We start from the raw sequence: 16,693 nt of genomic DNA, 5'->3' as shown, positions 1-16,693 counted from the left end.
TGATGAATGCTTTGCTTGTGGGCTCCAGGGGCATCCACAGTGCCCCCAAGAGTTGACTTTCAGAATAAAATATATATGCCAAGGAAACGAGTCCATAAAGTTGGCCTCAAAAATGCACTCTCCCCGGGTCAGAGCTCCGACTCCGGATGCTCTGAGAAAGCAGTTTCATCCTTTACCAAGTGCAGAGCAGCTGCCTCTCCAGCGGGGAGGCAGCCCTGCCCTCAGCTGGGAGGCTCGCCAGAGATTCCTTTGTGATTATTTTTGCCTGAGGTTCAAGTGTCATCATCCACCTTTACACCATAGCATCAGCGATCACACAAAGACCCCACGGCACTGAGGTTCAGCTTCTACGAAGTGATCTCCGCTGGGCCCAGTGCGCCCTCCCAGCTCCGCGCCCTGCAGAAGCGGTGTTTGGTCCCAGGATGGTACGCCAGCCACATCGAGAGGTGGCTCCTGTACTTCCCCGCCTTGCAGGTATGGAACGGTGACAACTTGAGTGTGGCTGGCTCTGCCTCCAACACAGAGGAAAGTTTTACTCGTTAAAACATTACCAGCTTTTACTCCTTGCTTGTAAATAATGAGACTGTGGCAACGAATAAAAAAATAGGCAGAGGTAGAAAGGCTGTTTAATTTTCTTTCTGAAAGTATCTCAGGTTCATTCTCCATGCTCTATTTCCTAGCTCACACCTTTCCTGACTGTTGAGAGCTTTGAGAGCTTCGCAGCCCTGATTCTTATTCTGAGAAGAAGGCTCGAACGCCTCCTAACCAAACAAGGCAAACGTTGTTTTGCTTAAGTGCCATTGTTTCCCTCAAACCACCTTGCAGAATTTTTCTGAATCCTGTGTTGTTCCCAGCTTCACTGAGTGTCTCCTTTGCCAAGCAGCAACCAAATGACAAAGTCACAGCTGACGCTGATTGCCAAAAGCAGTCTGGTCACAACCCACGTGGCTGTGGGTCTGGAACCATGCTGTGCAGCGTGAGAGCAGCTACTTTGTACGGCTGTTTGAATGTGTATTAAAGTCACAGAAAGTTAAACATTCAGTTCCCCAATCACACCATCCACGTTTCAACTGCCTGATAGCCTCCTGGTAGACACCACACCTCTGGAGCACGGCCGTCTTCACAGGAAGCTCTACTGAACAATGCTGGTCTGGAGTAAACAGGACAGGATAGAACAGGTGTGAGGAAGACTTGCCCTGCAGGCCTGGGGGCCCTCCATCACGCTCTGCCGCCACTTGTCTTGCTGGGTCCACCCCTCCAACCAGAGTAACAAGGCAATTCTCCCACTTAGTCCGTTGAGGAACTCCTGTCCACACTCAGGTTTCTGAGCATCTTATCTCTTTCTGTAACTGGATTATCAAAATCCTCCTTAAAACTTGACAGTGCTCCCTCTTCAAACAGAACCTCAGAGAGTGACCAGTCCTGTGTGGCATTACAGCAGGTCTTCTTCTAACCTTCCCTCCTTTCGATGGCAGTCCTCCCCAGCTCGAATGGTACGCTCCGTGGCTGCACATTTGTAGACCTGGTTTCCACTTGTGAGTGTAGAGCCACATTTCTTAAGCCCCCCTGGTCCCCTCAGGGGGCTTTTTTGTTCGCACAGTGTTTGCAGGACTTCTCCACTTACAGAACAAGAGTGCGTTCAATTCGTGCAATTTGTTTCTTGTCGCGGGTTACCTGAGAGGGCCACCTGGTCTGGTCTATGAGTGGTGCATGCAGACCCCTCAGTACAGGGCCTCCTCCTGAACAAATAAGACTGCAGAGAACTTGTACAATACAGTTCCTTGTCTTTCTCAATGTACATTGCCTTTTCTCTTTCTTTGGTAACTTAGCTGCTGATTATTGATGGGCAACAGCTGAGAACAGATCCTGCTACTGTGATGGATGAAGTCCAGAAGTTTCTAGGAGTCTCTCGTCATTATAATTACTCAGAAGCTTTAACGTAAGTCTGTGTTCTAATGAACACATTGCGGTTTCAGCAGCAAAATGGTTTTAAGGAAATTGTAGTTTGTTGGCGTAGTTCGTGCCAGCTGTTCCATATGTACTGATTCTTGTCCAGGTTGACATCAGCCACTTGGGAAAGAGCATTTAAGCCACGTGGCAAAGACATGTCAAAGTCCTCTTTTGATTTCTAACTATGAAAACTTTCCTCTGGAAGGGGCTGGGGAACAAAACAGTTGTAAATCGCAAAACCAGCGCCTCAACTTAGAAGAGGCTGCCTGTCCACTGGTCATGCTGAGCCTGTCTAACGGACAGTGCTTGGGCTCCCGAGTCGGAAGAGGGGACTCACCAGTAGCTGTGAGCGGCCTTCACACACAGCGCTGACCGCAAGGGCAGCCCACGGGCGCTGTGTGGGCAGAGGGGTGCGAAGGGACCCGTGTCTGCCTCTCTGGCCTCACCCACTGTGGGGCTGACTCACCCCCTCTCCTGCAGGGGCCTCAGTGGTTGCAGCTCTGGTTCTGTTTCCTCTTGCTGGTTCCCTGTGATTTTCCTAGGTAAAGCCCCCAGCGGGACAGGGACCAGGTGAGGCAAGCGAGGCACCAGGATCTAAGGAGGCCCGTCCTCCTGGGGTTGTGCGAATGCTGGGGAGAGAGCGTCTGCTTAACTGGGCACCCCAGCCTCTCTGGAGTCCCAACTGGGTGACTCCTTCAGCATCTTACTGGGCCCATGTGCAAGGGCTGGCCGCCCGAGGGACAAGGGTTGTGTTTGTTCCTGTGTCACATGCCTGGAGCGGCTTGAAGATGCTGGTGGATGGGCTATGACCCGCCTCTCACTGTAACATACATATTTAATTTTACAGTCATAGACCAAGCCTTAAAACAAACTGGAAAAGGCTGCATTGTGGAATTTTTCCATTGTATTTATTGATGTAACACCCAGTTCTATGGATGAATTGATGTTCCCTTTCCAATGTGCTCTTTATCCTATGTGAGAAGGTGAAATGAGAGGCAGGATTCTTTACCTTTCAGTGGTATTTACAGTAAAACATTGGCAGAAAAACATCTTGCACAAATCACACACAGAGGGACACACAGAAGGGCGATGTTTGGGGTTCGAAGAGAAGGGAGAGGGTGGCACCCGAGTTCCCAGCCTCCTTCCCAGAGCCCTCTCCTTCGTTGGTGCCATTAGCTGGCGGACAACACGATTTCTGTGCCACGAGTCCCCTTCGAGCTTGCAGGAGCTTAATTCTGGCTAACTCAGGCATCAGCCCCCTGTGCTTAACTCCCAGCGTGACCTAAGAAAGCCGAGTGATTTCAGTTGCAGCTAGCAATTCAAGTCTACTTCCTGTTTTATATTGCTCTAAGTGTCTCCTGGGAAAGGAAGTTTTTATTTTCTAAACAGTGTTCTATCACATTGGCTCATCTTGGGTCTCATTTATCACATACCCAACATAACACTGTACTATTTCAGAGAAGGAAAGTGGGCTGTTCTGGAAAGACACGCCACCTTTTCCCCAGGCTGGCCCTCAACCTGCATGCGGGTGCTCTGCCCTGCACACCTCACTGACAGCAAGCTCCGCTGCGGGGAACGGGGCTGCGGACGGCAGAGGGGTGACAGCCAAGCAGCGCGCTGCCGGCCGACAGCTGCGGCCCGCTGGGCACCTGGGCGCACCGGCTGCAATGCCCTGCCGCACGGTTCTCTGGCGGGGGCTCAGCAAGCGGAGCAGCAAGATTCAACAGGGGTGGTCTCCACCTCTCGCCCCCTACGGGGATGACTACAGTGGTTTGTTCCTTGTTCTGTTGTCTCGTTAGCCGGCAGCAGGCCTGATGCATCTGGCAAACAGCAGCAGCGTGCCTGCCTGCCACAGAGTATTTGGCACTTCCTGTCATTGTCCCCAGTCTCAGTTGGTGTAAGAATGCCCTCCCGTGCCCCGGGCCTTCGGTTACTCTGGTTAAGACACCTGCACTGAGCAGCGGTTTGCGTGGTGCTTTGCACACGCTGGGGTAGCAGGCGGACAAAAGGAGCATCTCGGAAATGCCATTCATTGCTTCCTGTTCTTGCTGGTGACAGTGAAGCCTGTCTCTTTGGCACTTAAAAAAATGGGCATAAGGCCCTCTAAGAATGCAGTGAGCTGCAATCAGACACAGCCCCTCCACGGGCCCCGAGCCAGCGCTTTGCGCCCAGTGGAGCACGTGAGGGAGGCTACGCGAAGGCCCAGCTCACACGCTGGGCACGGAAGGCAGCTCCCGTGTGAGAGCGCAAAAACTGATGGTCTTCAACACAAAAAATGCCAGTTTCAAAATGATTTTCAAAAAATGGCCATCAGTTTCTCTTGTCAAGAATATTATTTATCCCTTTCCACAGTCACTGAAGGAAGCGGTCGAGACTTCCAAGTTTCACATGGTGTTGGATAGGGTGTGAGGTCTTAAAATGACTTACCGCTGTCACCATGGACTTCAAGCGACATACTGAATATGTAAAAAAAAATGTGATTTCTTAGGAAGTGTGGGTGTGATTTGAAATAAGCAGAATAAGCTCTTAACAATATAAACGGGAACTTTCTCATTCAGTGAGGTAAATTGATACTCACAACTCTTGTTTAACATAACCCTAATCCCACGACTGTAAACAGGACTGACGCGCTGACGTTATTTTAGCTCTCGGGGTTTGTGTCACCTAGTGCTTTAAAGCTGACTGATCGTTTGACGGAAAGCAGGGAAAATAATGGTCAGCATGGAACTGTGTTCATTTTTATCAGCTACCATGAAAAATACAAGCTCTCAACTGTTCGGTGAGTATATCCATTCACAGTTACCCTTAGCCACCAGTGGCCTGGACAGGGGCCCCCTAGAAACCCCAGGGAGTGAGACCCCTGAACCTGAGGGCTTCCCTTCTCTGTCAGTGATCCTGTTTGTCAGCCTGAATGCAAGCAGACAGAAGCGTATGGACGTTTAATACTAACTTACTGTGAAGCCCCCAATAAGTGGGCAATAAGGAATTGATAGCCAGGGCTTGCATCAAGGTTGTGTTTGTTTGTTGTGTGGATGGGGCTTAGCTGAGTGATAAAGAGCTGAAGCTGCTTCGAAGCTCAAAAGGACCTCTGCTCCGCCCAATATCACTTCTCTGGCAGCCAAGTCCCTGTGCCAGGAACCCTCCCCCATGCCACCCGAGAGCAGTCTGAGTCAAAACGCACTGCGTGAAGACTTCTCTCAGCAGCCAAAGCAGCCTCCGCGGCAGTGGAAATCTGCTTAATCTCTAGGTGACCCAAGGAAGAGAGCCCAGGGTGCTATGTGGTAAAAGAGAAGAGAATCGTATGCTCCTATTTCTTGGGATGAATTTGTTTTCAAAAGTGGTTGTTACATTTCAAAGTCAGAATATGCTATGTGTAGTAAGTATTTTCATGAATTGCTTCGTAACAACACTATGTGACAGATCCCATTAGCTCCAGTTTTCAGCAAAGGAACTGGGGCACAGAACAGCTCAGCAAGGAGGCAGGGCGCCAATGCAGCCAGGCAGTAGTTGCAGCCTCTACTCCAACCCACTCAGCTCTCCACGTTGGAACAAGACGCCAGAGCTGGAGAAGCACAACACTGTGCATTTTTACTAATGAATGCCCTATCAACAGGAAGTACTTCCTTCAAAAAACTGAAACCTTAAAATGAGGTTTTAAGCTGTCTCCAACTTGATTGTCAAAAGAACCCATCTCCAGACACATGACTGTGACTTTGCATCATAAATGTGTCATCATACCAATGAGCAAATGGAGCCACCATGAGATGCGACAAAATGGCTCTAATCCAAAAGACAGTATCAAATGTTGGTGAGACGGTGGAGAAACTGGAACCCTCATATATTACTACAGTAACATGTAATATGTGGCAACTTCGGAAAAGCAGTTTTGCGGATTTTTAAAAAATTCAACAGACTTTCACAAACACACCAGTGCAGTCCTAGGATTCCATCTCCAGAGAAATGGACTGTCCCCAAGACATGTGCCCAGCAGCAACCTTCATAATAGCCCCCAACTGGAGCCAGTCCATGTGTTTATCAGCTGGGAAATGGGTTAACAAAGGTTGGCATATCCTCACCAGCAAAGGAAAAGGAAAAAAGGAAAATGTCCAGAAAAGACAGGCTGAGAAAAGACAGCAGACCAGCACTCGGCCAGGCTGCGCCGACGCCCAGGACCAGCTGCCACGGTCCCCAGGGATGGGGGAGAAACGCCCCCCACCTGGGTGGCGGGGTAGTAGGGCGGGGTGCGCATTCCCCACAGAGCACTGAGCTGCACGCCAAGGATGGCTGAGTGTCACGGCTCGCAAGTTACACCTCACAAGGCCGCCAAAAAGAAAACGTGATCAATGCTTCCTCCTCTTTCATCTACTGCTCAGCTCCCGTTTGGGGAACAGGCGCAGAGCCGCACACCTCGTGAAGTGCGAACAGGCACGGAAGTCAGGAAGGGGTTGAATGAAAGCTCAAATGACAGTTACATGAAATATTTTAGTGAATGAAAATTAAATGTAATGAGCTAATACTACTTTGTTTATAAAATTATGGCATTAAAATCCAATTTCGTAGGTGCTGGTACTTTAATTCAGAGCTCCTAGCAAAATCGGGCAGTGGCTCTGGGACACAGTGAGGTGAGCGATAGACGGGGAGCCCTGAACGGATCCCCGTGTTGCAGCACGGCCCTCCTCCTCTGTAGCTCTGCAGTTTATGGCATAAGCACTACGTCTGTCCAGAGAGACGGGTGGGGCCTGACTTGTCGTTTTTAAACCCTGGAAAGGGAAAAAATGGGCTTGAAATGTATAAAACTTTTCCCTTCCAGATGAAGGAGGTAGGCTTATTAATTTCTATTAATAGGAGACCTTCTGCTGACAACGTTTCTATTAGGAATCTGGCCAACTCACAAATCTGACAGATGGACTGAGAGTTCTGCCAACAGGCTTTGTGCAAAGAGATGTAGTCAAAAAGGGTGCCAGTTTCCCTGGTTACAGATTAATACTCAAATAAAAATATTCATGTTCAGGGTCATTATATCTTATAAATTACTTGAAAAATACTGTTTTTCCTTTTTTTAGGTTTGATCCTCACAAAGGTTTCTGGTGTCAGTTGCTGGAAGAAGGTAAAACAAAATGCCTTGGAAAGAGCAAAGGAAGAAAATACCCTCCCATGGACCCTGAGGTAAGTAGCAGCTTAAAATGCAAACTAAATTAGCCAAATTCTAAATAATAATATATCTAGTTTCTTAAAAAGGTGATTGAAATCAAAATTTAGCCTTTCTAAAAATTAAAAGCAGCGTTTGGATTTCAAAGCACCCAGGCTGCTTGTTTTGATTTTTCCAATGAGACATGTCACCTGTTGGGCAGGAATAAAGAGAAACAATAGGATTTCCCATTCTGAATCAGAACAAAAGAAGATGGCATCTCATTCCAAAAATAATGCTACGCTCACAGAAATGGTAGCACTAAAAATGTTAACTGAGGCCAAGGCAGGAAACATATCAGCCAGAAACTGCAAACAGAACCAGAAGATTCCCACTGTCCCTTCACGGGGCCACTTTGGAGCTGTGTGCTGCATCCTGTATGGTGACAGTTGCTGGCGTGCTAAGCTTCGAACTGTCTGGTGCCACCAAACCCCTCGCCAGGCTTGAACATGATGCCCACATGGCCAAGAAAGCGAGGTGGCTGAGCTCACCCTCGATCTCAGGAGGCTCAGTCCGGGTGCCAGAGGGGTGGGCGGGAGAACCGGGCCGGGGGTTCGATGCGGCCGTGGATTAGGGTGCGGGACCATCAGTTGCCATGTGGGAATATTAAGTCACCGCAAGAAACAATGCGAAGTGGGCTATTCAGAGAGGACACAGGGGACCTTAGGAAACTCACTCTTCCCCGACTGGGCTTCAGGTCCGGCCAAGCAAAGGGCACAGAGCAATGGGGCTCCCAGACGGGAGGCCTAACTCACGCCCACCTTGGCCCGGCCTGAGCGTCCCAGCGGGGCTGACGGGCTAAGACAGACGGACGCAGGGCCACACAAAGGGCTGGGCCCTCCCTCATCTCAGGGCTGCTCAGAACAGCGCACAGGTGCTTGGCCCAGTGCCAAAGATCGTGATTCCTCCAAAACCCAGCATGCGGCAGGAAACTGACCATCGGGACGAGGCTTTTTCTGTGGCGTTTAAAATGGAGTGCCACGTAGGCCATCCAGGAAGAAGAGCCCAGGGGATTCAACGAGTGCTTTAAAGCTCCCAGTGTCGTGTAAGGCAGGGCGGGGGCGGGGGCACGGGCACAGGCACAGAAACGCCCCCACAAGTCCCTCACCACGGATGGCCAGGCGCACTCCGCGCCAGCTGCACCCGCCACCGCCGCAGGCCACGGCCTGCCCCGCTTCAGGCGGTCCCGGCGGTGAAGTCAGGGCGGCTGCTGGGGCACTGCTGTCCGGCCTCGGCTCAAGTGGCACCCACGCACCCGGGGCAGAGTCCCCTGCTCCCCTGCCGTATTTGTAAGGCTGACAGCACAGTTTCAGCAGTCAGGGTTTTGTAAATGCCTTAAAATATAAGTATCTCCAAAGTATTCAAAATATAAATGCAAATTAATGATAACAAAGGAGTACTTAATAGCGTAGACTGGCCAAGCTAACTCTTTCTTTAAGGCTGGGATGATGTTCATAGAGAGTATTGTTAAGTTCTATTTCCATCAACTCAATCTAGTTATTTTAACATTTAATTCTACACAGTCAAATAAATGACATGTTTATGATGGAAGCTCTTTCCCTAGTGAAACTGTGTATAGACGCAGGTCATGTAAGAACCGAGTCCCTGGATTTTTCTTGTGCTAAGTAAAGGTCCACGTGTGTGATGCAGGCGCACAGGCGTGGCAGGCGGGGCGGGCAAAGTGCGCTGTGATGGCCCGGGAAACAGAGTGTGCTCTCCCCCTTCCTGCCCCCCAGAGCAGAGCCTTCCTGTCCGGCTACTACCGGGACCACAACCTGGGGCTCTCCAGGCTGCTGCACAGGCTGGGGCAGCCGCTGCCGGCCTGGCTGCGACAGGAGCTGCAGAAGGCGGCGTAGCGCTGGGGATGCTTCTGACATCCAAGCACCTTCCCAAAGCTTCCAGAAGCTACCAAAAGGCTGCTTAAAAATATACCTCTTCAGAGGAGTAAACAAAAAGTTCCCTCTGTGTGCTGGCATGGGGATGGCTAGAAAAAGGAAAAGCGCCCGTCGCAAGCCTCCGGGCCTGCTCCTCCCCGCACCTCAGCCCGGGCCCTGGGGCTGCCGTGGACCAATGTGAGTATCAAACTCAAACGCTCCATTTCACAGGTCCACTAAGACTGTGTCTCTGTAGAATTTTAGACCACTGTTTGCCTGTGCGATGTTTCCTTATTCTTTGATTCTAGAAAGTATCCTACGAAACAAGCAGCAAAATAAGCATCACAACATAACATAAAATGCCAAAGGCCTAACACCCGTAAAGAACACTTGCCAAAATATAAATCCACCAAAGCATTTAGGAAGAGCTGTAATTTACAATTTGTGCAAGATTAGAGTAGGGGAAAAAATATGTATGAGCTTTATATGCATCAAAGAAAGACAACTGCTATAGCAAAAAAAAAAAAAGTTATTTTCAAATACAGTCTAGCGCATTTACATAAAAATGACTAACTCCTCTACCATAACGCAGTGGTTACACTGCTGTAAAGCCATTGGAAGGTAAATAGAAATACACTAAGTATTCCAGAACAGTAACAACAATGAGACATGTTCCGCCTGGAGCCTCTAAAGGGAGCCCTGAAGGTAGACCCCTGACGACTGTGTCCCCTCTGAGCCACCACCGCCTCCAGCACACCCCCTGCATGTGCAGGAACACCCGGCACAGAAGCTGAGGCGTGAGCTGCCTCCAGAAACAGACTGGCACTTAAATGTGAATAACTTTTTCTTAAACGTTCCTCAGAACAAAACCTATCAAAGGAAAATGAAGGACAGTTTCTCTGCATGACATGTTAGGTTATTTACCTTTGTATTATAGAAAAACTACGCTTTTCACATAGTTCTAAATGAAATTGTATAATGTAGAGGTTTATAACAAAAAACAAATTAATATATGATAGTTAATCTGATATTTGCAATGATACATTTAGTACAAGGCAAAAAAGAAATAGCAGGGCAGAGTCCCATTTTTTAGCATCGTTCATACATCGCTCTCGTGGAAGACAGTAGAACATAGTTAAACTTATGAATGGATCATCTTCTGAATAAATGGAGGAAGTACAAAGATAACGCAGGCACAGTTCTTAAAATATACTTACACTTAAATTTTAAATCATTGTATGAATAACAGAGTATTTAAAAAAGAAAAGAATGTCATATGTATCTTCCTATATTTATATTTACGTAATTTTTAAATGCACACTACACATAAAATATGTAAGTAGTAAATAAATTCCCTGCCATAGTTACATAAGCCTTTATAAAACATTATCAAAAGTATGACTAGGAGAAGACAAGATATGCAAGGAAAATCAATCACCCAAATATTTTTATTGTTATTATGTGTGAAACAGTACCAATTATTCAGTAATTATAAAACAAGCCTTGAGATCCTTCCACTTACTATAAATTTTAAAAATTACATTATAATTATTAATTATATGTTTCTTAAAGTTTTATGTGCCCAAACAATACACACATTTTTAAACAAGTTATTAGCAGAAAGAATTGGCAAAAGAATCAGTTTTTAAGACCCATGACTGTAACAGCAAAATCCAAGTCCTGGGACGGACGCGGCGCACTCAGCCTTCAGCTTGCTGCTACCTTTCCCAAGCAGATGTGCCCGGCCTGCGGGGAACATGGGTGCCGTCCCTTTAGGAAAAGCGGCCAAGAAGGCCAAACCTAGTGAGAACGGGCCCCAGCAGTTATTTGCAGCACCATGCTTGTGTTTTGACAACAGTTCCGCTGATAAAAGAAAAAAAGAATAGAAAATGGATACATTGATGTTTTAATAATGAGATGTGCATTTAAACTTCTGAAAAAAATTGCTAATGGCATGATTTCTGTCTAGGTAAACTGAGCCCACTGAACAGCTCGCCCTTGAAGGTAAAGGTTAAAAACACACTTGTATAATGAAAGGAGAAAAGGGAAGAGGTCATCCGCAGCACAGGGAGGACGCTGCCTAGAGCAGGACCCTTGGCGAGGACCCCCAGCCCTCCACGCCCCTGGGAGGGGGGCGGCCTCGCGTTGGCGCGCCTGCTACAGCGCAGGCCCCAGCGGGCGGCCATGGGGTCACAGAGTAACAAGTACACGGGAGAAGTGAGTGAGAGAGAAAGTAACCGAAAACTAGCTTTCTATAGAGTTCCTTCTCATTGTTTAAAATAGGAAACTTCCTCAGGAAGAAAGGAAACGGTTCTTTCAATGTTTATAGCTCTAATATTCTTGTCATTCACATTGAATGAAAATTACTGGAAACATTTTTTTCCCTGAGATTTTTAAAATAAAAGTAAACCTGGATATAATTCCTACAGGAGCACGGAATATCATATGTACAACAATAAACTGGATAAGAAAATGAAGCGTGTGGGCCCGGTGGCTGAGGTGGCAAGTGGGCGTCTGAGTGTGTGCTCCCTGGGACCGAGTGGGAGGTGGCGAGAGAGCATAGGTGCGAGCTGGTCTCTTTTTTTATTAGAAATCTAGCAAAACAGCGTGTGCAGAAAAGGAGGTGGGAGAGTCAGCCACTTTTCTACATTTTCCACAAACTTCCTCTTCTCTGTCCCAGCCCCTCCCCCCCGACATCGGATGCTCTCAGCTCACAGCCCCCCTGTCTGGGCGCTCCAGCGTCTCCCAACAGGCCGCCCAGAACTCCCAGGGGAACTCCCAGCTTTCTCCAAGCTGGAGAATGTCTCACCCCGATTTTCTAGGTAAATGCGCCACCTTATGTTCCAGCCGATGGGTGACTGCTTTCTAAACCAGCCCCACCAATGTTTCTGGCTTATGACGACATAACCGTCCACTTCCCAGAGGTGTCTGTGGCGCGAGTTCTGAGAGACACGGGGCAGCTAAAGGCTGACCGACGCGGAGGCACGGACTGTGCAAATGTTCCTTCTGAAGGGCCATCTCTCGTCTCAGACGGCCCTCCACGGCTGAGTTCTGCTCCATCGAAGCCACGACGGCTGGGTCCCCACTCGCAACACCCACCCCCTTCCAGCCCTCCCCACGCACCTGTCCCACACACACACCCGTCCCCAAACAGCCCCGTCCTGACAAGGACAGTTCATGCCCGTGCAGGCTAATCCTCCAGAAATTACCTGTGTTGGCTTGAAATGCTTCTATTCCCTTCGCTTACCTACCTAGAAACAAGCTAAATGTCACGAGGTCAAGCCACAGCTTTTAGCTTTGAGGGTGGAAACTGAACACAGAGTGAAGATCGAGCCTCTGCTTGGAGCAAACCTTTCCCTGTGGCCCAGAGGACATAGCAGATCGTGCGGCCACTTCCCGCACCCGGTGCTGCTCCTGACTCTTGCCATTTACTGTCCCCAGCTTGTCGTGGATAAGAGTTTTCTGTATAGTCAGTGCTCTTAGCAAATGTCACAAAGGATTTATTCGCTGAGTTATTAGTGTATGACATTTTTTAATATCTCCTTGCACCTTCTTCTATTAAATCTGTAGCTATCTTCATCTCTGAGGTTTTATCATTTCTTGGTTTATTCCCCAAAGTTACAAATACAAAGATTAATAAATCACAGAAGTTGGAACCAGCTACATTTTCACCTTCTCCTTCACAGCATCCTTTAGAGCAGAGACTTTCAACCTTTTTCATTTCATGGCACACAAAAACTAATTGCTAAAATTCTGCAGCACACCAAAAAATATAACTTTTACCAATCTGACACACACAAAAAAAGATACAATTTTGATTCATTCACACCAGGCAGCTAATGTTGGATTGGCCGTTGTTATTTTTTCATTTGACAATCTGAGAGGAAAGAGGCCAGTGCCCCTGACTCAACGGTCAGGCACTGCGAGTTTTAGACATTCTTGCAGCGCGCCGGGTGACAGTCGCTGCCTTAGAGGAAGAAGATCATGAATAGCATCATGAAGTATTTAGGAGAGACAGTCGCTTGCCAGATTTAGGTCACTTTATTGACCTAGCAGTCCCTTTCAAAGAAGTAAAAGCAAATTTCACAAATTAAATACTTGCAGCATTGAGTCTCTAAGACACTTTTAGGAAGAATGTATTCACCCACTTTGTACCGTACAGAACACTGACCCGAACTGAATGAAACATAAGACATTAATTTCCAAGGCACATGGGACCTGGGACAAACCCCACATAAAACCGTCTCCAGCAAGCTGCTTCTTGGTTCTGAGGGAATAAACTGGGCACAGAAAATGCCTTCTGACTACGTTTCTGAAGCCAAAATGCTCTATTTCACATCAATAACTGAAATGGAGACCAGCTCTTGCTCTTAAATATTATGCATAATTTATACAGTGGGACCAGAGAAAACTGGCTTTCTTTTCTCTATATGGTTAGTAATATTCTGAACCTGAACTTTTTCAGTTTTGACCACTTAAACAGAAATGCAAGCTCAAAATGCTCTGTACTCTTAGGGTTTTAGCGTATCTTTTCAGAACTTGATTTGTCCTTCAAAGCAAAAGAAAAAAAAAACCCAACTTTTAAAGGCACACAAAACAAATGCTATCAAAAATAAAGTGTACTTCACTTTCAAATGAATAAATTGACAAACTTGTAAGAAGTTAAAGATTGTCATTTTAAAAATAATAAAAAGCTATGAAAATACAATATTAACCACTCCTTATTCCCGCCTACGATCAGCTTGATAAAACACGGTGTTTCCACCCCGAGTGTATTGCGGGATGTCCTCAGAACAAGTGGAATAACAAGGAGGACAGACAGGACCGTAGTCTAACATCTGGTCTTAACTGAACAACGTTGGGTCAGTCACTCTTCCTTTTGGGGCCCCAATTCCCCGCTCTGTCAACACGGAAAGTTGTAAGTGACCACTGGTAACTGCCTGTCTCCTTTTTTCATCAGTTCTCTCGATGTCCCAGCCTCCGCCCCAGCGTCTGCCCAGGGCAGGGCCACCCATGTGGGGACAACCTTGGAGGCAGACATTGGGCCCAAGAGGCTCCACCCCTCCACCCCTGGGCCTCTGGGCAGAGTGGGAACACTCTGGTCTGCTTTTGGCCCCTGACAAATTCAGCAGAAATCTACGTTTAACTGCATTGTGTAGAGCCATAGAAAAAGCAAACAGAGGTAGATGCAAAACTGAAAATAAAAATGTCTGCTGAAAAATCAGGAAGATGAGGAGCAAGAAGAGTGCACACGAGCAGCACATAAAGAGCGCACGTAAAGGCCTCGGCCTGTGTGGGGGAGCCGGCAGGCGCTGCGTCAGGCCGGCCAGCCCCGGCGGCCAGGTGACCGCAGCCAGCACAGCTGGCCCAGAAATGGCAAAAGGAGTGTGCCTGTGAGAGGTGGGGCTGGAGAGCGGGGCCAGAGAGAGCTACTTGGATTTTGATTTCCAAATGCACATGTTGCTCTTACATCAACAGCACCAACAACCATCTGCCGTTTAAAGAAGTCTAAATGCTCACGACCAACAGTGTCCAGTGGGGGTCGGGGGGCGGATCGCAGGGGCAGGAGATCTGAGCAGCCGGCGGCTTCACCTGGAGAGGAGCCAAGGTGAGACGCCCCGGCCGAGCCCGCACGGGCTCCACCGTGCGCAGGCTCTCGCAGTGCCATCTGTGGGCCCCTGGCAGACCCATGACCCCTTCAGGGGTCTTCAGGGTCAGAACTACTTTCTAGTCCTTTGTCGCTGCTGCCGACACTTTCACTGATTTCACAATAGCAACAATGCTGGTGCCCCAGCGTGCATCACGGTAGGAGCGTCATCTGCACTGGCAGTCACTGGTTTCCCACCATCACACATTCATGTAAAAAGCCACCTTCACCTGTACAATGGTTATTATTAAATTAAAATCCCTTGAGTACCTGTCCTGTTGTCCTGTTAACTCTGTGACAAAATGTGAAGCATGCCTAGGACACTTCTGCTACCCACTGACGTAGAAAGTTACTTCCAGAAAAAGCACTTGAGCAATTGTTTGAGTTGCAAATTGAATGAGCTACTTTATATATTTTTAATTCTTACTCAGTTCATTTAAACTAAAAAAAACAAAAACAAAACAAAACCAGCTAGTTTATCCCTGGAATACTACAATTAATATTCATGTACAATACTAATTTGTACATGAAACAATGACTGTCAGAGAACTACAGTTACTCAGACTTGAATAAGTGCCAGACATTTTTTGGAAAATGAACAAAGTGAGCCTGTCACTTCAAGACAGAAAGTTGACAGTACTTATTGCCAGTGATAAAATTTGAGCTTTCAAGTGAAAATTAGAATTCTGTAGAACTTGTACCTGCTACCAGGATACTTAAATAGGATTTTCAAATATTATATTAATGAAATGTGTCAACACATGGAACATCTGCATGACCCAGTGAACTCATCTTTTCCACAGGACCAAGGCTTGAGATTACAAACTAATTAGACACAGTTCAATCGTTACAATGTCAAAAGAGCCACTCCTAGGAGAAGATACACTAATAGTTCTAATGCAGCAGAATATGAATTGTTCATTGATTGGTTTCAGATCCCATATTACAAATGTCCTTTAAGAAAACACCACTTGTCAAGTTTTAGTGTAGTATCAAAGGAAAATATCCACAGTTACCTGAAAAGTTCATAAATACACATTTTCCTTCCCCAAACACATATTTGTGTCAGGTCAGATTTTCTTTATGTAGTTCAACAAAAGCAACATATCAAAATAGATTGAATGCAAAACTAGATGCCAGAATCCAGCTGTCTCTATTAAGGCAAACATGAGAAAGAGTTGCAAAAATGTGACAAAATGCCACATTTCTCACTAATTTTTTTGTTGTTGTTGTTCTGGGAAACATTTATTTTTCATTAACACTACAGTATTATTATGGGTTTGCTCTAAATTACTTTTAAATCAATTAATATTGTTTAATTCCTCAATTTAAATGTCTAATGCAGTACATATTGATAGAACCCTTACACACAAAAGCCCTTTGGAGCCCTCAATAAGTTTTAAATGTAAAGGATCCTGAGGCCAAAAAGCATGAGAGCCACTGGCATAGGCGGTAGAAGTAATTTAAGTCCCACAAGCCAAAACGTGCACCGTACAAAGTGGCCCAAAGCACACACGGAAGGTGTTCCTTGCAGAAACCACTAAGAACAGGTCTTTCAGTCTGAGGACCCAGGACCAGGAGGCCACCTGCTGACGCACAGGCTGCTGAGCACAGGAGCACAAGGCCACTTACCGCAGATGGAGCTGGAGGAGGTCCGCCCGGTGCCAGCACAGGACAGGTGACGGCCGGGGCCCAGACCTCACCCCCTCACCTTACGTTCATTGCCATCGCCACCCTGGGGAGAAAGGGAGAGAAGAATCCTGAATTTGACTGGGTTTTCCTAACACAGACTTAAAACTTCTTAACATGATGAGACCTTCCTTAAATGGGGACCGTTACTGAACACTAAAGAGAGCTACGTTTCTGCCCGGGTGTGTGGGCGACAGAACTGAAGCTACTGTGTAGGCATCATGTCCCAGAGATTCATGGGAAGGAGCCAACAGCCAGTGGGGCGGGGGTGGGGGGGCAGCTGCTGATGGTCCTGCCACACCGAGAAGGGACTGCGGGGCTGGGGCACTGTGACTCCAGGGCTTG

General features: G+C 47.4%; 1 protein-coding gene across 1 annotated transcript in view; it reads left to right on the top strand.

The window, feature by feature from the left end:
• LOC129061469 (bifunctional heparan sulfate N-deacetylase/N-sulfotransferase 3-like) overlaps window positions 1–9,107 on the top strand; it is a 78,266-nt gene extending 69,159 nt beyond the window's left edge. Inside the window, exons 14-17 of the mRNA XM_054562143.1 lie at window positions 304–474; window positions 1,830–1,939; window positions 7,014–7,116; window positions 8,875–9,107. Of these exons, the coding sequence (XP_054418118.1) occupies window positions 304–474; window positions 1,830–1,939; window positions 7,014–7,116; window positions 8,875–8,994 (504 nt within the window). The 3' untranslated portion in view covers window positions 8,995–9,107. The remainder of the gene's footprint in view (window positions 1–303; window positions 475–1,829; window positions 1,940–7,013; window positions 7,117–8,874) is intronic.
• Window positions 9,108–16,693: the final 7,586 nt, after the last annotated feature.

This window comes from Pteronotus mesoamericanus, unplaced genomic scaffold (genome assembly GCF_021234165.1).
Source record: "Pteronotus mesoamericanus isolate MK-2021 breed Mesoamerican mustached bat unplaced genomic scaffold, CSHL_Meso_final contig_163, whole genome shotgun sequence".
Lineage (NCBI taxonomy): Eukaryota > Metazoa > Chordata > Mammalia > Chiroptera > Mormoopidae > Pteronotus > Pteronotus mesoamericanus.
This window is presented reverse-complemented; position numbering and strand designations above follow the sequence as displayed.